The sequence below is a fragment of the Pongo pygmaeus genome, chromosome 2 (genome assembly GCF_028885625.2).
Source record: "Pongo pygmaeus isolate AG05252 chromosome 2, NHGRI_mPonPyg2-v2.0_pri, whole genome shotgun sequence".
Lineage (NCBI taxonomy): Eukaryota > Metazoa > Chordata > Mammalia > Primates > Hominidae > Pongo > Pongo pygmaeus.
In genome coordinates this window covers 160037144-160061183 of record NC_085930.1, presented here as the reverse complement: position 1 = coordinate 160061183, position 24040 = coordinate 160037144, and the positions used below count along the sequence as shown (strand labels likewise).

Here is a 24040-nt window from a genome sequence, read left to right as displayed (position 1 = left end):
ATTCTCCTGAGGGCAAGAACAGACTACTAAAGGGTTTTAAGCAGGATAATTGGTATTGTTCACATATAAGATGGGCAGCAAACATTTGTTCTGATGTATCAAATAACCTTTTGAATTTAATTCTAGTCTTCCCTCTGCCCTAAATCAACACTTCCAACATCAGTGAAGAATATACAGGATTCCTAAACAATAGAAGTTCTGGATAACACCTAGCACAGCACTGTGCAATAAAACCATAATGTGAACCACATATGTAATTTAAAATTTCCTAGTAGCCAGTCTTAAAAAGTAAAATTAAGTTAAATTTAAGAGTAATAATATATTTTATTTAATAGGGCATTTGTAGAGTATTACTTCAACATGTGATCAGTATTAAAAATATTGAGATATTTTACATTTTTTCATTCCAAGTCTGCAAAGTCTAGTGTGCATTTTATACTTACAGAACATCTCAATCTGGACTGGCCATATTTCAAGTGCTCAATACCCACACATGGCTAGTGGCTACCATACTGAACAGTACAGGTATAGAATGTACTTTGGGAAGCATTTCTCAGAATGCTTAAAGTACTTTTTATCATTTGTTTGTATTTGTATTCTAATTTATTAAAATAATGCAAATCAGTTTTTCAATGGGAAAAAAAAAAGCTCAATATTGAAAAGGTACCCATAATCCCATACCAAAAATACCAGTTAACATTTGAATGTATATGTTTGTTAGACACTGTCTCGTGTCCAACATATATGAAGAATACACTTTTCTAAAAGTAAGGTCCATCTGAATAGCTCTTAATATGTAAACATTCATAATGATTTTTATGAATCCATAAAAATTTCTCTTTTAGGAAAAAAAATCACATTTCCAACATAGGTTTTAAAAAAATACATTACACATGGGATTCTGAATAAAATAAAACATTAATTCTGCTTTTACAGTTATTACCTTTTAAGATTATACCTAAATGAGTATTTCCTAGAACTCTGGAGTTTTATAGGGAACCATTATTATTTTAGGGACATGCTGGTCTCCGTATTACCTAGAAGTTCTCAGAGACTGCCCTGCTGCTCCAGTTTCTCTTTACTGCCACCTGTCTGCTCCATTCTTCCCTTTTCATTGCCCAAAAAAAAAAAGGAAGAAGGAAGAGGGGGGGAAAGGGAGGGGGAGAGGGGAGAAAGAAGAAAGGAGTGGGGGTTGGTGGGTAAAGGGGAAAAGAGGGAGGGAAAGGAGAAAAGGAACACCAAAAGAAAGAAAAGGAAGAACAGAGGGAGGGAGGGAGGGATGAGTGTCTAACTTACACAGAGTAAAAAGGTGGCTTCAAAAATTTGGTAGGTTTGACTATATTCACTGCCCTTTGCCTTATTACTCAGCAAATGTACTGGAGGCCATAAGTGCCCTGTGAGTGACCAGTTCACACCTCTTTTCAGCCCTCTGCCTTCAGAAGTTACAAGATGATCAATTCAACCTCCACACAGCCTCCAGATGAATCCTGCTCTCAGAACCTCCTGATCACTCAGCAGATCATTCCTGTGCTGTACTGTGTGGTCTTCATTGCGGGAATCCTACTCAATGGAGTGTCAGGATGGATATTCTTTTACGTGCCCAGCTCCAAGAGTTTCATCATCTATCTCAAGAACATTGTTATTGCTGACTTTGTGATGAGCCTGACTTTTCCTTTCAAGATCCTTGGTGACTCAGGCCTTGGTCCCTGGCAGCTGAACGTGTTTGTGTGCAGGGTCTCTGCCGTGCTCTTCTATGTGAACATGTACGTCAGCATTGTGTTCTTTGGGCTCATCAGCTTTGATAGATATTATAAAATTGTAAAGCCTCTTTGGACTTCTTTCATCCAGTCAGTGAGTTACAGCAAATTCCTGTCAGTGATAGTATGGATGCTCATGCTCCTCCTTGCTGTTCCAAATATTATTCTCACCAACCAGAGTGTTAGGGAGGTTACACAAATAAAATGTATAGAACTGAAAAGTGAACTGGGACGAAAGTGGCACAAAGCATCAAACTACATCTTCGTGGCCATCTTCTGGATTGTGTTTCTTTTGTTAATCGTTTTCTATACTGCTATCACAAAGAAAATCTTTAAGTCTCACCTTAAGTCAAGTCGGAATTCCACTTCGGTCAAAAAGAAATCTAGCCGCAACATATTCAGCATCGTGTTCGTGTTTTTTGTCTGTTTTGTACCCTACCATATTGCCAGAATCCCCTACACAAAGAGTCAGACCGAAGCTCATTACAGCTGCCAGTCAAAAGAAATCTTGCTGTATATGAAAGAGTTCACTCTGCTACTATCTGCTGCAAATGTATGCCTGGACCCTATTATTTATTTCTTTCTATGCCAGCCATTTAGGGAAATCTTATGTAAGAAATTGCACATCCCATTAAAAGCTCAGAATGACCTAGACGTTTCCAGAATCAAAAGAGGAAATACAACACTTGAAAGCACAGATACTTTGTGAGTTCCTACCCTCTTCCAAAGAAAGACCACGTGTGCATGTTGTCATCTTCAATTACATAACAGAAATCAATAAGATATGTGCCCTCATCATAAATATCATCTCTAGCACTGCCATCCAATTTAGTTCAATAAAATTCAAATGTAAGTTTCCATGCTTTTTTGTAACATCAAAAAAAACATACCCATCAGTAATTTCTCTAATACTGACCTTTCTATTCTCTAGTAATAAAAAATTAATACATATAATTATTCAATTCTATTATATTAAAATAAGTTAAAGTTCATAACCACTAGTCTGGTCAGTTAATGTAGAAATTTAAATAGTAAATAAAACATGACATAATCAAAGACAACTCACTCAGGCATCTTCTTTCTCTAAACACCAGAATCTAGTATGTAATTGTTTTCAACACTGTCCTTAAAGACTAACTTGAAAGCAGGCACAGTTCGATGAAGGGCTAGAGAGCTGTTTGCAATAAAAAGTCAAGGTTTTTTCCTGATTTGAAGAAGCAGGATAAGCAGACACGCAGACAATCACTTAAGAAACCCCTTATTAATTTATTTCATGGCACTGCAAAGGAAAAGGAATATTAATTGTATACTTAGCAAGAAATTTTTTTTTTCTGATAGCACTTTTGAGGATATTAGATACATGCTAAATATGTTTTCTACAAAGACTTACGTCATTTAATGAGCCTGGGGTTCTGGTGTTAGAATATTTTTAAGTAGGCTTTACTGAGAGAAACTAAATATTGGCATATGTTATTAGCAACTTCCCCTGTTCAATAGTACGGGAAAAATAAGATGACTGGGAAAAAGACACACCCACACCATAGAACATATGTTATTCTATTGGTGAATGGGAAAGGAGACCATTTTCTTAGAAAGCAAATAAACTTGATTTTTTTAAATCTAAAATTTACATTAATGAGTGCAAAATAACACATAAAACGAAAATTCACACATCACATTTTTCTGGAAAACAGACGGATTTTACATCTGGAGACATGGCATATGGTTACTGGCTTATGAGCTACCAAAACTAAATTCTTTCTCTGCATTAACTGGCTAGAAGACACTCATCATTTTTCAAATGTTCTTCCAAAACATTTTTATAAGTAATGTTTGTATCTATTTCATGCTTTACTGTCTATATACTAATAAAGAAATGTTTTAATACTGTCTATTTTTTCTTAATAATCAACATATGAGGAAACATTACCAGATTTTCTCACAGTCAAGACATACGTAGTTTCTTTATATGCTCAATTATGCATGCTAATATAAGGGAGACAGTTACATAGAGAATTCAAAAATTCTATCTGCCACTGACTTTTCAGAATAAGTACTCCAGATATGGCATGGTGGCTCACACCTGTACTCCCAACACTTTGGGAGGCAAAGGTGGGCAGATCACTGAAGTCCAGGAGTTCAAGACCAGCCTGGGCAACACGGCGAAACTCTGTCTCTATAAAAAAATATAATTAGCCAGGCGTGGTGGCATACGCCGACAGTCCCAGTTACTGGGGAGACTGAGGTGGGATGATCACCTGGGCCCAAGAGGCAGAGGTTGCAGTGGGCCATGATTGTGCTACTGCACTCCAGTCTGGGCAACAGAGCAAGACCCTATGTCAAAAAAAGAAACAAAAGTACTTCATATGTCCTATAACCTCATCAATATTTTAGGCAAAACTCAGAAAAAATACCCTAAATTGGGGAAAAGCTGGACAGGTTTTCTTTCCCTCAGTATCTACTTTCCACTGTCCTAATAGTTCCCAATTCTGGGTCAATCAGACCCTCTCAAAAAATAAAAAACAAAAATTGCTATGCTATCACAAATGTGCTTGGTAAACTAAGCTTGCTATAATTGTTTATCTAACTACATCTGCAAAAAAAGGGAAAAAAAAATCTGTGTTTATTCTTCACAACTGACACTGGCCAGGACAAACGAGTAAATACTGGGGTTTCAAATGCCCCTACTGGGCTATGGTAAAAAGTGAAAGTGAAAAAGAGAAGATGAGTAGCACCAAGAAATGCCTTTGTAAGCACGCGCTAAAGCAAAATAGCATGCAAAAGTAATATTTTTCAGGAAACAACATGGATTGCAGATAAGGATATTGTGAAGCAACAGTTGAGTAACAGTTACTGCCTATCAGAACTTTCAGGTCCAGAGTAACAACTAAAAACCAAGTGGCAGAGCACCAGCAATAAAAAATTAACCCAGCAACTTCCCAGAAATCACTAGCACTAGTGTAGGTGGGCAACAGGGAACACTTGCCGGGTCCTTTTGTAGATAAAGCTATAGTGCAGGCACGCCAGTGTTCAGGGTGCCCACTGAGGCTTACAACTCAGGTGCCTGCAGAAGGCACTGTAAACACAGCTGTAAGGAAACAGGGGAAGCCAATGACGATGGTGTGCTGAGAGCCTCTGCCTGAGAGTCTCTGCCAAGAGAGGCCAAAGGGCTCTCAGCTCTAGTCAATTATTTCCTCATTTTTCAAGATACAAAAAGTCACAGTTTTTACATTGCTGGGGCACCAGTGAAAAGAAAATATACCTGCAGATAGAATATGCCAATGGCTACTCTGTAACATGTGGAATGCAGAAATCTCACAGAAAGATATTCAAAAGTCACTCATGACGACTAAAAATCTCCCTTTAACAGGAATCCTTACATTCCATTTTGATGCATAAGTGATTCAACTACCTATACAAAATGTTTTAAGGTGTTTTTATAAAACGAATATTTGAGATAAGAGTAATCAAGAAACAGATCATAGAAAGATCATAATCATATAAAAACGTTACACACTGACATTTACCCACTGAGGTGGGTGAACCCTGCAATGGTCTTTTACAAAATGTTGTCATCACTAGTGCTCATTCGTTGGTCATCTTCAGCCTCCATCTTCTTTGTCCAGAAACAGAAGCAAAACTTTTCCTTCGGGAAAGTCATTCTGTCCTGTTCTCAACCATGCAGCTATCATATGCAGCTGACCCCATCCCCCACATAAGGGGCCAGCCATAACTGACTCTAGGCAATCAGCATGTCTGATTCCACTGGCCACAAGTTGGGATGGAACATGATCCAATTTGACCTAATAAGAGCAAGTTCTAGGCTTCCGAAAAAAATTATCTGGAGGGTATGCCATGAAGATATAAAATCTAGAAGCACTTCTTTCATCTGGCTACATAGGAAGAGAGCCTAGAGCACCCTATGAGTTGAAACTGACACCATGGAAGGCACACTGAAGACATGGTACAAACCCAGTCCTGGTTACAAAGCTGAGTGCCTGCATCAGTCCCCACCTAAAACCATACCCACAGCCAATAAGCCCAATTTTAATTGGTTTCTTTTCTCTTTCTTTCTTTCTTTCTTTTGGCAACTACAAATGAGAAACTCGTGATACACTGGCTTTATCTAACAGAGTAATCTAAAGAGTTCAGAAATTCTAGAAAACACCCTCACGCAAAGCTGTAGTTCTGCTTGAATATGTTAGTCAAGTATGTGTCATTAGTTCTGTGTTCTATCCTTAACCCTATCACTGCCATCTATAACTTTCCACTCTGGAGAAAAAGTATCAATAAATACAAAAAATATCTGTAACATCAAGAGATAATATTATACAAATTATGAATATAACAGATCACTCCCCCAAAATGACACGGGATTTCTTTTGGGTAAGCAGCACTGTGACGGTTTGTGTGTTTGGTACTGTGTGGTCTTCAACAGTAAAAGCCATTACTTCCTTTTGTTCACTATTTTCCACAAGACTCTAATGGTATGTGGATTACCGTTTCAAGACAAGACATCCCCGCCAAAAAGACCACTTTAACAAAATGTAGTTTTTCTTTCCCATAGGTTACTTTTCAAAATGTTTTAACCACTTTATAGTACTGCTTGTACAAAATGATTAAATGTCGTATTAATTTCTCTGCAGTAAACATATGTGATAAATGTTACATGTATATCAGCTACAAAAAAAGAAATAAGAAAGTGCGCCCCAAAGCAGTCTCAAGATTTTTAGGAAATATGAGATGTTACTGCATTCCTATCTCCCCCTGCTTCAATATAAGTTGGGTGTAAGTATGAAAGGGGTGTTATAAAAATAGGCCCACCTCAATAAACAAGAAAATATATGACAGGTATTCTCACTGATAAAGCTTATAAGACTACTTGTTACTTTTTGAAGGTGTTCATTGTATGATTCTATGGCTTCTCTCATGGTCAGTCATAGCCACTAGCCACTTCACTCCACTTCCTAAATATTGTATCATGTGTTTTGGGGACCTGCGACACAGGACTTAAGTCCAGGGAGTAAATTTTTTCTTTATCAGCCTCCAGGTGTCACCAGCCTTAACCCCCATGGTATCAGCATGGCAAGGGAAGCCCATACCTGCACTACTTCTCCCTTCTCTCCCAAATCCCCCATCATTTGATGACCTGCTAAGCCTGCCCCAAAAGTGTGGGACAAAGGGCTTACTTTCCTATCATTCCATTTCCTGACACAAATGAACACCAAGAAAACATGGCCCTCATCATCTCCATACAATATTACATATTACCTAAATTCTTGATTTTTCTATTTTCTTTTTTTTTGACATAGAGTCTCGCTCTTGTCCCCCAGGCTGGAGTGCAGTGGCGTGATCTCAGCTCACTGCAACCTCCACCTCCAGGGTTCAATTCTCCTGCCTCAGCCTCCCAAGTAGCTGAGATTACAGGTACCCGCCATCACGCCTGGCTAATTTTTGTATTTTTAGTAAAGATGGGGTTTTACCATGTTTGCCAGGCTGGTCTCGAACTCCTGACCTCTGGTGATCCATCCACCTCGGCCCCAAAGTGCTGAGATGACAGGCGTGAGTGCCCAGCCTCAATGTTCTATTTTCTAAGCTAAAAGGGTCTCTACATTTAACTTGCAGCTTTTTTCAAGCTGTTAGTTACGTTGTACTTTCAACCATTATCTTTCTAAAGGAATACTAGCTCTCTTTGATATCATATTGACTGCATGAGAACATAATCCTTCTAAAAGCCAATTTCAACTCCACATCTAATTCACTTTCTTGTTAAGAAAAACAAGCAACTATAAAAAAATTGTCATGGCCAAGTGTAGTTCTTATCTGGCTAATAGTATGAAAGTAGTTAGGTAAAAAATAAGAAAAATGGTCTTATTTTAAATAAGAAAACCAGCATTTCCATCAAAGCCGTTCAAAATAAGAGCTCCTTAAGTGTTTACAAAGTACATTCAGAATGTTCTGGTTAATGACACATAAAGCTCTGGGAAACATTTAAAACGTAAATGAAAAAGAATAAAATAAAAATCTATCTAAGCTATATCAAATAAAACTTTGTCAGCCAATAAGCCAAATTCACCTTTCTATCTGACCAAGCTGCCTCTCTCCTCAGACTTCCTTTCCCAGGACTAAAACGTCAGTCTCCTCTCCTCCCTCTCTACCCTACCCTGCAGTGATTTTACTTCTGCAGTGGTTCTCAGCTATTCCTCCCTTCCCATGTAATTTCAGATCCTTATTGCTTCTCACTTAAAATGACTGCAATCATTCCTTAACTGGTTTCTCACCTTCCACTTTCTCTCCTAACCAAGCAAACTCCAATGCTGGTAGATTTACCTAATACTGCCAAATTGACAGCTCCTTCCCTTGTACAACCATGAGCTCTCCAATGCTTACTTTATTAAAATCCCAGGGAGCATCCAAGATTTGGTCTCAATCTTTTCCTCACAGAGACACCCAAGCCCCCAAATTGCCTGACAGTCCCCCCCAAAATTTCTCATACTCCAATTATCTGTGTCATCCCCCAAGCATGCCACCTTGTAGCTCATTCTGAAGAAGCTCCTGTTCACCCCACCACAGTCTGGAGCATTACACTTCCCAGATTCCCACAGGTTCTAACAGCACATAGCAGGTGATAAGATTTCTTATCATTCCTTTACAAAGCATAAAATATTCTCCAGGATAAGAGCTCAGGAGGCAGCCTGTAATCGATAAATATTTGCTGTTATAATTTTTCATAAATATTTGATCAAGAAATATTCACATGGCTGGGTGCAGTGTTGTGCCCCTGCAGTCCTAGTTACTCAGGAGGCTGATGCAACAGGATTGCTTGAGCCAAGGAGTTTGGGACTGTAGCAAGCTATGATGAGACCTCTGAATAACCACTGCACTCCAGCCCGGACAACGTAAGATGACCCTGTCTTAAGAAAAAAAAATCACATGGCTAGGAAAAGGGAGATGTTTTCCAAAGAACATTCTCCTGGAAAGTAACTAACAAGTTTTTAAAATGTGTTCTGTGCTTTGAAAATGTGTTAGTCATGGCCGGGCACAGTGGCCCACGCCTGTAATCCCAGCACTTTGGGAGGCCGAGGCGGGCGGATCACGAGGTCAGGAGATCAAGACCATCCTGGCTAACACGGTGAAACCCCGTCTCTACTAAAAATACAAAAACTTAGCTGGGCGTGGTGGTGGGTGCCTGTAGTCCCAGCTACTCGGGAGGCTGAGGCAGGAGAATGGCGTGAACCTGGGAGGCGGATCTTGCAGTGAGCTAAGATCTCACCACTGCACTCCAGCCTGGGTGACACAGCAAGACTCTGTCTCAAAAAAAAAGATAATGTGTTAGTCATAAGTTCATAAGAAATGGACCACCAACAAACAAATGGGGGAAAAAAAGCATGAAATTCAGTGACTAAAAAGAAACAAGATAATCTTTAAAAGTTCTTTATCATAAATTTCCCCTCCATAAATTATTTTTTAACCGTGGACCAAATAGCAGTCACACCTCACAACCAAAAGGTAAAATGAAATGTTGATGCAGTAACATCAACAAAAAGGCAGACAACGAAAAGGACTGTCAAGGGGAAATGACAGGGTGATGTACCCAGCCATTCTTTTAACTGAGTTCACATTCCAAGAATGTGCAAAAACAAATTTGCCTTCAAATCATTTCCAAACATGTATTCTCCATTTCAGTAAAGAAAAAAAAAAACAAGGCAGAACTTAAATAATACAGAAACAGTAACATGGAAACCGTATGTCTACATTTCACTTTAAAACTACACTGCTTAATCACATCAGTCACTCTCAGATTTAAAGCTACCAATCTCAGAGCACAGAAAAAAATCTTTGGGCTAACCCAGGTGGGAAAGAGAATTATGTGCAAAAAAAAAAAAAAAAATTATTTTCTTTCAAAACATAACCCTAAAGCACAACCGCTACAGACAGAGGGCTGAATTGGAGTTGCACAGGCTGTGGCAGAAGTGACTGATCATAAAAATCTTCCATTTGTAAATCATTTTGATGCAAGAGCGTCCCAAATTCACATTCCAGAGGCTGAAAACTCCATGAGGAAGGCAAGAACAGTGGTACAATGTTCTACCACCCAATGGCATGCAAACTCAAATGGTTACAAATACTAAATGGGAAGGGGGACTGGACTGACCTGATGGCCTCCATTGTAATCACTGTCCCCAGCACTTTCATTGTAAGAAGCATAACTAAGAGCTGGGACGCCAGGGTCTAACTGTGCAGGCTTGAGTGGGCCTTAATTTCTCTCACCACAGTTTCCCCATCTGTAAGAGGCAGAATCTCCTGTATCTCATGGCTTGTTTTAACAAAAACAAGTCCTCAGACCTGTGCCTGGCTGTAGCAGTGACCGCCAACCCCAACATTCGCTTTCCCCTTCCTCATTAGTTCCAAACGGCTTCCACGCTATGCTGAAAAAGCACATTTTAAAAACGCTATTCAAAGCAAATATTTCTACTGAAATACTGTTGTTTGGTATTTGTGTTCAATAAAATCAAAAGCACGTTTTGTATGGATAGGAGAGTTGACTACAGAAAATATTTTCTTTCTCAATTCATAACTTGGTGGACAATTTAGCTTTAATTTTTATTTTACATATACAAAATCTCCATGAAATATTCATAAGTAATGAATAGATTATTTCTTAAACAGAAAGTACTGCCATGACCAAGGTAAGGGAAAAATAACTTCACCTCACTTCTTCCCACTTGGGTGTGTATTAGCGATGACACGCAACTTCCCGGAACACTAAGTACAGTTACAAACACTTGTCCTCAGTGAAACAGATAGAAAAAACTGGCTTATAGAAAATCAAATGAAACTTGTATTAAAAAATGAAAACTACATGTATTTCCACTTGAATAAACTTCCACACAAAGCCAGGTTGCCTAAGCTCATTCTCAAAAGGAGGAATATGATTCATCTCTCTATTAAAAGATTAATTCTCACTATTCTAAAAATTAAATAGAACTCTGAGAACAAGGGCACTTCAGTGCTTTCACATTTGGCAATCCAGACAGAAACTGTGGCCTGAGTAGATTTTTAAGTACAATTGTTTGTGCTCTTCAATTGTGTCTATAACCTTAGAGTGAACCAGGGAAGTAAATATATAAAGAGACCTAACTAAAAAAAGCAAAACAGAAACTCTGTCAAAAATCTTTCATCCCAGTTTTTCTCCATGCCATGGTAAAATCATTCACCACTGTCTGCAGTCACCTCCACCCATCTCTAAATTCTCTCCCTTTCATCTCCTCTACCCTCCAGTGAATGTAAACCCTGATCACTTCTCACTTACTTGTCTGCAAATATATCTTTTCTACAAGTATGTTCTTCAGTGAGTCCTGTACAATGTTGAAGCATACATATCTTAAAAGAAAGATCCTTTCCTAGCACTATGATGATGAAGTTCACAGTGGTTCTTAACATAAAATGTTTGAGAAACATTTGCTTTTTCCCTCCTAGTTTATAATTTATGGCCTTCACTGGCAAAAATAATAATTATATGAATTTGGGAGAATGTCAGAATACCTGAGACATGACCAATATCATCATAAGCATCTTTACATTTTTTTCAAAAGTCTCCTTAGACTTTCCCTAAATTCTCCCTAGCTAGATACTTCTCATTTCATCTTTTGAGACATTTTTCTTTTTAAAAACTAATACCAAGGGACTAATTTTAGATCCTGGAAAGGTATCTTCTTTTTTCTTATCTAGAAAACTGACCAAGTATTATTAAAAAAAAACCAAAGCACCTACCAAGCCAATGAAGCATTAGAAGAAACCAGACCCTAAATAACCAGGCAATGGCTTTGCATTTACACATCAACTTTGAACCAGAAAATTCAGAACTCTTGAAAATAAGTTTGTTAGGTCCCCCACCAGGCTAGGCTTCTTTCAAACATTCAATAAACATTAGTTCTGCCACAGACACAATGAACATTTAACCAAAAAACTTAAATACACACTGTAGGGTTCCTTTACACACAGTCTATTAATTACTAAATACTATTTCAATTCATTAGGCTGTTTGAGTCAAACAGACAAATACTTATTACAAGTCTAATCTCATAAATTGAATATATATTCCTCAATGAAAAATTATAAACTATAAAATAGTATGAATAACATTTAAGTGGAAATACATAAGCATAGAAAAAATTTAAAACTTATGTACCAAAAACATTAACAGTAATTATCTCTCTGCATAATGATGTTCCTTTTTTATTTCTATTTCCAGATTTTTCTATAATGAACACAAAATAAGATAAATAAAATATATACAGTAGCTGACTCTGTAAAACACATCTTCTTGTTTACTTCTTTTTTTAATAATAGGTGTCTCAGCAGGAATAAAAACTGCAACTATTTTTTAAATTTTATCTTTGAAATGCTGTGTTACCATGTATACTGAAGAAATATTTGCTTAAACACCTTATATCTTCAATTATTAATCCCCGTCAAGGCATAAAGAGTGATATTCTTTGAAATCATTATGACACAGAACATACCTTGGATACTTTAAAAAAAATAAAAAGGCTAGGTACTAAATGAAGATCTTTTCTCTAAAAAATATGACAAGCAAATTGCTTAAGAAAGCATACGTGAAATTGTATATATTTAAAAAACTTCTTTAGGAGACTTTCATAAAGTTAAACTACTTGCAAACCACAGTTTCATCTACGTCAATATGCAACATTTTAAAACCACACAAAAAGGAAAGGAAATTTTTAGTAAAGCCAGCAGCCTGCAATGGCGTTGCTACTGCTGCGGCTAACCAAACAGCTCATGCTTCTCTGAAGACTTGCAGCAAGGCCTGCTGAGGCTCACAGAAGATAGCCCCAGGTATGTCTTTTTAAACACTTAATATATTCAAATGCTTTTCCGTGGAAAACAAAATTGTGATTTTTCAGTATTTAAGGCTTATAAGTAGAAAAAGCCAAGCTGTATAAAAAGGCATCAATTTTTAAACTCTAAATAGGTCCTAGCTGTGAATGACACTATAATTTTCTTATATCTGATGAACCCATTCATCTGTCTCCAAAAGACAGGATAACTGACACCAGACTGAATACCTGAGCAAGCATAACTATTCAGTAATTCAATCTTATAACTGGGTGGATAGAGGCCATGTTGTAGATCTTCACAACAGGGAACAACAGGCCTTAAGATGACTTTCCTCTACAAACATTACAATAGGTGATTTCAAGAAGATTCTACTGTGATTCCATAGAAAATCTAATAAGCTTTTATTTTGTTTTTGTTTTGTTTTGTTTTTGAGGAGTCTCGCTTTTTCACCCAGGCTGGAGTGCAGTGGTGCGATCTTGGCTCACTTCAACCTCCACATCCCGGGTTCAAACGATTCTCCTGCCTCAGCCTCCCGAGTAGCTGGGATTATAAGTGCCCGCCACCGCATTGGCTAATTTTTGTATTTTTAGTAGAGACAGGGTTTCACCATGTTGGCCAGGCTGGTCTCGAACTCTTGACCTCAAGTGATCCACCCGCCTCAGCCTCCCGACGTGCTGGGATTACAGGCATGAGCCACTGTGCCCAGCCAGTTTATTTATTTTCTAAGCAATGGGCGCGCTATCCAAACTACAGAGACAGTTAAAATCTTGTATTGTTGTTGCTGGTCTACTTCTGAGTATCTCACATTTTCACTGGTAAGTAACTGTCTGGTAAAATATTTATTAAGCACTTAGTTCTCAAACTTGTGACACAGAACACAGGATGTTATTATACAATAGTTTAACCTCTAATTTACATAAGCAAAAATTTTAAATAAACAGATTTGTTTTTCACTGCAATTTAGACAAAAGTTCACAGACGCATATGTGAGAAATGTGAGAAGCTCCATCATTCCTGAGAATTACTGAATGATTAGTTATTCATTTCAAATAAATTATTCATGTATGGTATATATCGTCAGTTCTAGCTACAGAGCAAATTAATCAAAAGAAATTACTCTAATTCTTCTCTTTACCATATAAGTCTCATTGATACAATAGTCTTATTTTATAGTTGTGCAAGCAATGGAGCACTTAAAGAAACACATTATGTTACCATTATTATGTAATATTTGAAATAAAAGTGCCTAAGCCAAAATCCTAGGGCCTTAGAAAGTAACAATAAGCAAAGATGTGACACTATATCAATGTACACAAATACTAGTTTTTCACATAAAGAAGAAAAGTATATTCAAAATTCCAAGGTACAAATGGTAACTATCCAAATTCATGGTCGCCAAGGACATCGGTAAAGCCTGGAGTAGCTTTCAGATGTGAGGAGCTTCCTTAAAGCTCCGGAATAAGCAGGATTCAGGAATAGGAAGGATAAATGCAGAGAGCTTAGAAGATGACCAATAAGAGCAGATCTTAGTCCTGCCTGAACATTCTGTGAAAGCTTGAGGAACACACCAGTGCCAGCCCTCAATCTCCTCAACTGACTTGGGGATTAGACTACAGGCTATCGATAAAGTTTCCATCCATTCTTAAAATCCTATGACTCCAAAATTTCTATCACATGCAAAAGTATAAAGGCAGGAAGGAATCGTACACAGAACAGTAGAGACGCCACCAATCCCAATCTTAATCTGGGATGTAAGTAGAGATGGTAGAGAGAAACTAGGTTATGGAAGCTTTGAGAGCAAAGTTGGTTTAAACTTATTGGATAGGGCCTAGGTTTTGTTTTTAAATGTGCATGTGAGTGAGAGAGAGAGAGAGAGAGAGAGAGAGTGTGTGTGTGTGTGTGTGTACGGTGTGCGTGTGCGTGGTTGTATGCATAAAACAGCAAAATATATGAAAAGCCTAAACTGATATTCTTAGTATTTTGGTAAAAAGTTAAAAATGAATAGTTTATTTCAGCTTTATTACATAAAAATTGTTTAGAACATAGTTCCTGCCCACACAGTAAGCCCTTAGTAAGGACTGGCAGATATAATAATAATCATTATCATTTCTATCATCATCTTACTATTATTACTGAGGCAGTGTTTTGGAGTGGTTTTGAATGTGATTCTGAGATCAGACTGACTGAGCTGGAACCCTGGCTTTATATCTTACCAGCTACACAACCTTGGGTAAGTAACCCCATTATGCCTCAATTTCCTCATCTGTAAAGCAGGGACAATAACAACACCCAGCTTATGGAAATGATAAGAAGTTAAATAAGTACATGTAAAGTATTTGGCATAATGCCAGATACTAACCAACTGCTTAATTATTTTCCTCGAGTTTGGTAAAGAATGACATTATTCATGGACTCTAATGTGCTAACTCAGGTAGGGAAAGAGAAAGGGCATGTAGCCTTTAAGCAGCACTTGAATTTAGAAAGCTTTGTGTACATCTGCCTTATTCATCTGTTTGCATATATGGTTTCATTACAAATGCACACAAAGAATCATTAATTAATTGGGGAAATTCAAATTTAGAAAGATGTCAGAAGTTTCATTCTCTTATTAAAAGGCACTTACAGAGTTGCTGATCTGGCCTTCAATGTTGGTCACTATAACTATTTGCTTCTTTTAAAAAGGTTGTATTATAATATAAAATGTTTCCTTGCTAAAATACAAAAATAATCTTCAGGTCTTTAAAACAAAAGAACATTGTTTAATATGCAAAAGGGGGACCCACAGCAACAGGCAGCACCAGAAAGGTTACTAATGTACCCTTGGCTCTAAGCATGTGAGTTTGAACAGACCAGGTCAAAGGGAGCCCTATCAGTTTAACTTGAGCTTACAAACCCGCTCAATGTTCCAGATTTGGGAGGGACATGACAAGACTTCATTGTCATTATCAGTGGTGATCACAGTAGTTCTAAGGGTATGTCTTATGCTTCTGGGCTTTTAACTGCTTCAAAACCCACAATGAAAGAAAAAAAAAAGCAACTCAAGTGTTGAAGTCAGATGTTTTGATACTAATATAAATAATTCTTTCTCCAAGGATTTTGTAACCAATGAACATACATCCACGTTCTGGTAGTTGTGGGTTTTTTTTGTTTGTTTTTTTTTTTGTTTTTTTCTGTTTGTTTTTGAGACAGACTCTTGCGACCAGGCTGGAGATTTTCCATCAACTCCTTACTTCCCCTGTCAGCCTGGGTTCTCCCAGCCTTAGGAGCCACATGAATCTATGGAAAACAAAAAACTAAAACAAGAAAAAAACCAGAAGACCTCATTGAAAGCTCTTCATGCTCAACCACAACCCTAGTTTCCTCTCTCTACTTCTCAGAATCTCAGTTCACTTATCTCCTCTGCAAACTAACTTCCAACCCAACTGGTAACAAGAACTACCAGAATGGAAAAACCTGAGGTTGAAAATATCCCTACCAAAAGCAAACCTGCATGGGATTTCCTGAAAGTCACAAAATCAGACAATGGAAAACCCAGGCATCTTCACAATCTAGTATGTTCTCACCAGGCCACATGGTCTGGTAAGTTCACCAATAAAATTCCAAGAACTAGAAAGACACGGTATTGTGAAGACAAATGTCTTTTAAAGAAAATAGTTGCTAATCTTAATTACTAACCTCCCTTTCCTTGTTTCTTTTACAGAGTCTTAGAAATTTTTTCTTTTCAATAAGCAGTCATCCTTACTTTCCCTCAAGATGACAAACAGTTCGTTCTTCTGCCCAGTTTATAAGGATCTGGAGCCATTCACGTATTTTTTTTATTTAGTTTTCCTTGTTGGAATTATTGGAAGTTGTTTTGCAACCTGGGCTTTTATACAGAAGAATACGAATCACAGGTGTGTGAGCATCTACTTAATTAATTTGCTTACAGCCGATTTCCTGCTTACTCTGGCATTACCAGTGAAAATTGTTGTTGACTTGGGTGTGGCACCTTGGAAGCTAAAGATATTCCACTGCCAAGTAACAGCCTGCCTCATCTATATCAATATGTATTTATCAATTATCTTCTTAGCATTTGTCAGCATTGACCGCTGTCTTCAGCTGACACACAGCTGCAAGATCTACCGAATACAAGAACCTGGATTTGCCAAAATGATATCAACCGTTGTGTGGCTAATGGTCCTTCTTATAATGGTGCCAAATATGATGATTCCCATCAAAGACATCAAGGAAAAGTCAAATGTGGGTTGTATGGAGTTTAAAAAGGAATTTGGAAGAAATTGGCATTTGCTGACAAATTTCATATGTGTAGCAATATTTTTAAATTTCTCAGCCATCATTTTAATATCCAATTGCCTTGTAATTCGACAGCTCTACAGAAACAAAGATAATGAAAATTACCCAAATGTGAAAAAGGCTCTCATCAACATACTTTTAGTGACCACGGGCTACATCATATGCTTTGTTCCTTACCACATTGTCCGAATCCCGTATACCCTCAGCCAGACAGAAGTCATAACTGATTGCTCAACCAGGATTTCACTCTTCAAAGCCAAAGAGGCTACACTGCTCCTGGCTGTGTCGAACCTGTGCTTTGATCCTATCCTGTACTATCACCTCTCAAAAGCATTCCGCTCAAAGGTCACTGAGACTTTTGCCTCACCTAAAGAGACCAAGGCTCAGAAAGAAAAATTAAGATGTGAAAATACTGCATAAAAGACAGGATTTTTTGTGCTACCAATTCTGGCCTTACTGGACCATAAAGTTAATTATAGCTTTGAAAGAGAAAAAAAAAAACTCAGTACAAAAAAATACAGTTAGCTAGCAAATATGGACAGGTTTACTTAGAAATCCTGTTTCTCAATGCAAGTCAAGCTTTATTGTTAGGCTTGCTGCTACTCATTCACCCAAATATTTGTACAAAAAACTAAAGAGTCTCATTGAATGAATGTAAAATCCTGCAATATCCTTGAAATCCAAAAGAGGTCCATGACATAGACCCAAAGGTATTCATGAGTTATTCATCTAAATGCCTGGAACTGACTTCTTGATAAAAATATAAAAAATAATTTCCATGTAAGTTACCAGAAAGCCCACCAGCAACATAATTTTAAAGCCTTTCAGATTACTTTTAAAAAATGCAGCTTACATAAAACAACTTGTGCCTATTTTATTTCTAATCCATCACTTCAAAAGATGGTAATCTTTCAACTCATTACTCCTCCAATTTTTAATGTCGAATTTTTTTCTAACACAATAACCAAAAGCTTTTATTTATAAAAAGGCTTGAAAAATATAGACAATCTTTAATGCATTATTTGTACTTATATTCTATCTGTAGGTTATAATAAAGGCTTCCTGATGTTAGTAATAATACATTTAGTGACTTCTCATTTCTATTTTGAAGTAACATGAAACACAGACACCCTGTAACATTTCAGAGGGAGTTGTTAAGTTATACTGACTACTGAAACTAGTGTTTTGGAACTAGAAAATCACATCGATAGCACATCAATGGTAAAACAGCACCAGTCAGATGGTCTTTATAAAACAGATACACTGACTTTGCATAGCAAGGCCGTGTTAGGAATGTAGCACGGGCTGAGCTACTCAGTGCCACCCAAGTTCAGAAAGATGAGCCTGACTCCATGTAGGGCCCCAGTTTAAAGTATAGGTGACTCCAGCCGGGCGTGGTGGCTCACACACTTTGAGAGGCTGAGGTGGGCGGATCTCAGGTCAAGGGTTAGAGATTAGCCTGGCCAATGTGGTGAAACCCCGTCTCTACAAAATTTAGCCTGCTGTGATAGTACACGCCTGTAATCTCAGCGACTTCGGAGGCTGAGGCAGGAGAATCATTTGAACCTGGGAGGCAGAGGTTGCAGTGAGCTGAGACTGTGCCACTGCACTCCAGCCTGGGCAAAAAGAGCAAGACTCTGTCTTAAATAAATAAATAAATAAATAAATAAATAAATAAATAAAAATAAAGTATAAGGTGACTCCAGCTCTCAGAGTCACAACTCTGATCAAATTCTCTCCACTGCTGGTGATGCAGAAAGAATACATAGCATTAAATAAAAGACTTATTAGGAAAAAGAATATTGGAAAAATTTAGATAAGCATACATGATGACTTTGTGTTTTTTATTTCATTAGTAAAATAAGCCCATATAAAAACAGCTGGTAAATCCATTTGCATTAGCTGCAACGATTAAGAAATGGTGTTCCTAGAAGCTAGGAAAACAAGTTTGATTCCAAACTCATTTTTGCATTTCACAAATTATTTTCTAAAGCTTGAAAATCCTATCTACAATTCCATAAAAATATTCTGACTCTGCAGTGAATAACAAATGAGAAAATGCATGAAGTGCCTATTATAAAACATACAACAAGATAATGCTATACAATTCTAGCTAGCTAATGGTAATGACAGAAACTCCAGCAGCCTCACACATCTGACACACTGTAAATGACTTACCTCAGTTGCAGGCTGTAGAATGCCTATCCACTAGAACCTGTGTTTGCTGGTAGTCTAGGAAACATGGTTCACTAACGGGCAGATCAAGTATTATTCACAGAATAGCATCATGAAACTACTTTATTTTTCTGAATCTTTGGTCAAGCCCCCTTTAGTCCTCTTCTCCTTGGTCTTCACTTAGTAGGGCCCCATATGACAGATGGGGAGATGAAAACACTTTTCTTAACCATATTTTTATAGTTTCCTCACATGCAATGAGAAGCTAGTCAGATTTTCTCTTTTTATTAAGGGAAAAAAAACAGACAGTAGCATTCCTAAAGTCAGTGTTATATTAGCATATCCTTTGGCTTCTTCTGAATTGAACTCATGGTAACAGGGAGTTTAGGGCAACCAGTGGTGGAAGGCTATTAAAAAATGTATCCTACAATATCAATTGTCTAGCAGTTCTTTCATGAATTGTTATAGTTAAATTATCTCATGATTCATTATGACACGTGGTCACTGAAAATCATTTAAGCTCTTTCTTCCAAGGAAGAAGAATGTTAAATGCAGGGAAAGGCTGTAAAACCAAGGTCACAGGAACAACAGAATAAAGAAGCTGAGGCTTAGTGTCTAGCTCTGACACCCAGACACCTGGGAGAGAGACATGCAAAGCTCTGTTTACCCAAGAAAGGAACACATAACCCTCAACCATTCAACCAGTTTCAAATACTTTCAACATTTTGCCATCTTTGCTTAATTTATCACCCCCCTTAATTCTTTCTTTTAAATAAACTTTTTATTAGAGTAATTTCCGATTTACGGAGAAGTTGCAAAATAGTACAGAGAGTTCCATACGCCATTCAGCCAGTTTTCTCTAATGTAAATGACTTAAGAGAACCACAGTACATTTGTTGAAACTAAGAAGTTAACATTGGTATATTATTATTAAATAAACTCTGGATGTTAATATCGTCTCCCTTTTTTACCCACAATATTTTAAAAACAAATCCCAGACATCATGATAGTTCATCTATAAATTCTTCAGGATACATCTCTAAAATATAAGGCTACCCTTTCTGCTCCCCTAAATAAACTGTGAGATTATTCCATTATATTGTAAATGAATAATGTCTATAGGTAACAGTAGAAAAGTATAGATATTATTCAGGCAGTGATAAATGAGAACAAACTTTGGCAAGTTTTGACATATCCCTGGATATAGAAAAATTAACAAAAAATGGATTAATTGTAATAAAGAAAAAAATACGGGTTTGATAATCTGACAAGTTTTGAAATGGCCCTGGACATAGAAAAATTACAAAAACAGAGACTTTTAACTGTAATAAGAAAAAAATATATGGGTTTGGTAATTTTGAAAGTCATTTCAGGAGATATTCCAAAACACCAAAATAAATAAATAAATAAATAAATAACTTAACAGAATACTTAGTTTTGCAGATTAAAAAAAACTCCTAGAAGATACCCAGAAAGTAACATAATACACCTACAACTACTTTTTCTATTTTGAGACAGTCTCGCTCTGTCACCCAGGCTGGAGTGCAGTGGTGTGATCTCGGCTCACTGCAAGGTCCCCAGAGGTGGACCTTCACGCCATTCTCCTGCCTCAGCCTCCTGAGTAGCTGGGACTACAGGCGCCCGCCACCAGGCCTGCTAATTTTTTGTATTTTTAGTAGATACAGGGTTTCACCATGTTAGCCAGGATGGTCTCGATCTCCTGACCTCATGATCCGCCCACCTCGGTCTCCCAAAGTGCTGGGATTACAGGCGTGAGCCACCGCGCCCGGCCCAATTACGCTTTTTATATGTAAAAGTAACACCCAATGAAAAAAATGACTCACTGAAATTGTACTTAAAATAAAAATCCAGAAAAAAGTTAGTGAATCCAAGAATAAACTTTTTTTTCAAAGTTTGACCCAATTTTTATTTCTAATATTAAGAAACCAATTTTGTTACCCTTTAGAATAAAGCACATCACTTTGCTAAGACTCAAATGGTAAATTTTCTGCCAAGCATTTCCCATTTGCTATACAATTCTTAAATTCAACCAGTCCAAATCTGAGCCTATCTTGTACAAGCCTCTATGAAGTCTTACCCAATTTTTCAACTAAAATGCTCTTGTTCTCTCCAATACTCATTCTTTGAGAGTGGAAGGGGCCCAGAAATGTCAACTGGCTCACCTTCCAGTGAGAATGAGTTTTTACTCAATTATTGCACGTATTTGAGTGCTTGCCATTTATAGATGTTTGTCTCCCGTCTTTCCTATGCCTCAAAATTCTTGCTGACATTTGTCTCCCGTCTTTCCTATGCCTCAATACTCTTACTGACTAGAAGTACCTACCATAATACAGTGCACATAAAAGCTACTCAGCAAATTTACTTTCAAATTAAAACACATTTATGCCTGGCACGGTGGCTCACACCTGTAATCCCAGCACTTTGAGAGGCCTAAGTGGACAGATCACCTGAGGTCAGGAGTTTGAGACCAGCCTGCCCAAAATGGTGAAACCCTGTCTCTACTAAAAATACAAAAAAATTAGCCAGGCGTGGTGGCGGGTGCCTGTAATCCCAGCTACTCTGGAGGCTGAGGCAAAAGAATCACTTGAACCTGGGAGGCGGAGGATGTGGTGAGCCAAGATCACGCCACTATACCCCAGCCTGGGCAACAGGAGTGAAACTCCGTCTCAAAAAAAAAAAAAAAAAGAAAGAAAAGAAAAGAAAAAAAACACATTTAGACATCACCTGCAGTGACTCAAATGCTCTTTAATAAAAGGATACTAATATAGAAAATTTTATTTTTTAAATCTAATTAGCCACTAATATCACTACAAATTTGGACAGCATCAGTACATAAGCTTAAGATCAGAATTAGAACAGAAGCAGGAGCAAATGCAAAAAACTCACCTGCTATCATTATGTATTAGTCAAGAATACAGTTGAATAATCTGACGTTCAACAGTTATTGATCTTATAATAAAATAATCAGGGTGTAGATTAACTGAAGCAATGACTTACCAGAGGTATAGGAAAATGTGTTGCATACTGTAAGTGGCGAAGGAGGTCGTAATTAGATGGAAAAATTAATTCCCTTGGCTTTTCCCTCTTCACCAACTTCTCACAATTCACTGACATTCTTCTGCCCAAGGAAGTGTTGGCATTCTCACAGGATTCTCCAGGCATAGGAGAAAAAATCTAAGTCATGTAAAACAAATGTTGGAGATTGTAAATGAAAGCCAGCAAAACCAAACCACAGCGCTACATACCAAAACATACACATAAGACACTTATACACCTTTTCCTACTTAACCACTTAGCAAAAAAAATGAAGAAATTTTGTTAATTTCCACAAAATTCATATTCAGATCAGTACGAATCTGTGAGCATCACCCTCCATTTTGTAGATGAGAAAATGACAACCACACACATAAGAAACGTGTCTACACTACCTGGAAAGCTAAAGATAAAAGCAGAATTATGGGTAAGTGTTTTCCTCATAGGGCTACATTTCCTACAGAAACATATACATAATGATAAACTAGTAAGACTAACGAATAATAGACATAAACAATAATAGACATAAAGGTTTCGGTCTGTACCCCAAACAATTTTTTTTTAAAGTTATATATTGTGATTCACGAGAAAGAACACATTATAATTATATTGAAATAAAGTAGAAGAATGTATAATAAGCCCAAAGCCACCAAAGCTATTATACAGAAGCTGAAGATACACATAGCAAATCAACATGGACTGTCATGGTGAAACTACATTCACGCATTAATGAGATGATTATGAGCTCAAAATGAACAGAAAAGTTAGACAGCCAACTAGGAGGACAGGAGTGTTAGAATTTACAGAGTAGGCCATGCAACCAAAACTGAGGATGACCCAATTGTGTCAGATGATAATTGTACCAAAGGAGGAATATGGCAAGATTACATATCACAAATGTGCAAGTCATTCTGAGAACACAGAAGGATCGAAACAGGCTGGGATGGGAGCGGGTTAATTCTTAATTGTCAATAAGAATCAAAAATTGAACCTACTGGAAATTCCGAACCAAAGTCAGTTTTAAAGTCACTCTTGTCTACTTCATCAAAAATGTTAGTGGTTCCTGAGTCAATTCCCATATGCGCCATAATACTCTGTTCCTGATAATCGCCAGAGAAAGAAAGTAACATTGTAAGTTTTGGAGTTCATCAAGAAACTGAAGCTAAAACATGACAGTGGGATTTTTAACCATCTCTGTCTTTTGTTCCCCGTACTGTTTTCTTCCCCGCAAACTGAAGGCATGCCTTGCTTTGAACAGTCACATTCTTTTCCCTCATCATGAGAAAATTTAACTTCCGTGATATTTTAAGAGAAAAGCACACAAACATCCGGATTAAAAACAAGTGTCCACAATTTCCTTTCTTGGGCTATTTCCCATCACATACTTTAACCAACTCTTCTTATTAAGAAAAATATAAGACTATATCTGAAATATAAGATACTTTAATATCTATAGAATAGAAAAGAAAAAGCAGGAGGATAAGAAAACATGTAAACAGGTAAAGGAACTTCAGTTTTTAGCCTTGTAATTGCTACTGTCAATAAATTAAGAAAAGTGTTTAAATATTTTTAACCCGACACCATTTTGAAAACAAACCTTAACAGTACGAACTATGAATCCATGTTTGCAATTCTAATATCAGGTTTTTAATTATTAAGTATAGCTACTGTTTTAAAAAATAATAATGGTATATACCTAAACTGTGAGGTTTTTCACTTTTGTTTTTGTTTTTGTTTGAGACAGTTTTGCTCTTGTTGCCCAGGCTGGAGTGCAATGGCGCAATCTCGGCTCACTGCAACCTCCACCTCCCGGGTTCAAGCAATTCTCCTGCCTCAGCCTCCCGAGTAGCTGGGACTACAGGCATGTGCCACCACACCTGGCTAATTTTGTATTTTTG

At 37.3% G+C, this 24040-nt stretch overlaps 3 protein-coding genes across 21 annotated transcripts in view; 2 read left to right on the top strand and 1 right to left on the bottom strand.

Moving 5' to 3' along the window:
• P2RY14 (purinergic receptor P2Y14) overlaps positions 1-3642 on the top strand; it is a 60959-nt gene extending 57317 nt beyond the window's left edge. For all 10 annotated transcript variants that reach the window (XM_054480287.2, XM_054480285.2, XM_054480283.2 and 7 more), the window contains one exon: positions 1426-3642. In XM_054480287.2, the coding sequence (XP_054336262.1) occupies positions 1450-2466 (1017 nt within the window). In that variant the 5' untranslated portion in view covers positions 1426-1449 and the 3' untranslated portion in view covers positions 2467-3642. The remainder of the gene's footprint in view (positions 1-1425) is intronic.
• The window catches only part of MED12L (mediator complex subunit 12L), a 342962-nt gene that overhangs the window by 213472 nt on the left and 105450 nt on the right, over positions 1-24040 (bottom strand). For 5 of the 6 annotated variants that reach the window (XM_054480270.2, XM_063662349.1, XM_054480272.2 and 2 more), the window contains exons 15-16: positions 23138-23242; positions 22107-22283 (exon numbers count right to left, since the gene is read on the bottom strand). In XM_054480270.2, the coding sequence (XP_054336245.1) occupies positions 22107-22283; positions 23138-23242 (282 nt within the window). The remainder of the gene's footprint in view (positions 1-22106; positions 22284-23137; positions 23243-24040) is intronic. The other variant, XM_054480271.2, reaches the window with a different exon arrangement.
• On the top strand, positions 12505-18158 carry GPR171 (G protein-coupled receptor 171). Of its 5 annotated transcripts, none has more exons than XM_054480290.2 (4): positions 12525-12617; positions 14762-14850; positions 15998-16199; positions 16321-18157. In XM_054480290.2, exon 4 carries the CDS (start codon positions 16374-16376, stop codon positions 17331-17333), a length of 960 nt encoding a protein of 319 aa, XP_054336265.1. In that variant the 5' UTR covers positions 12525-12617; positions 14762-14850; positions 15998-16199; positions 16321-16373; the 3' UTR covers positions 17334-18157. The 5 variants fall into 5 exon arrangements, with proteins under 5 accessions (XP_054336264.1, XP_054336267.1, XP_054336265.1 ...); XM_054480288.2 differs by having other exon boundaries at positions 15810-16199; XM_054480289.2 differs by lacking the exon at positions 15998-16199 and having other exon boundaries at positions 12505-12617.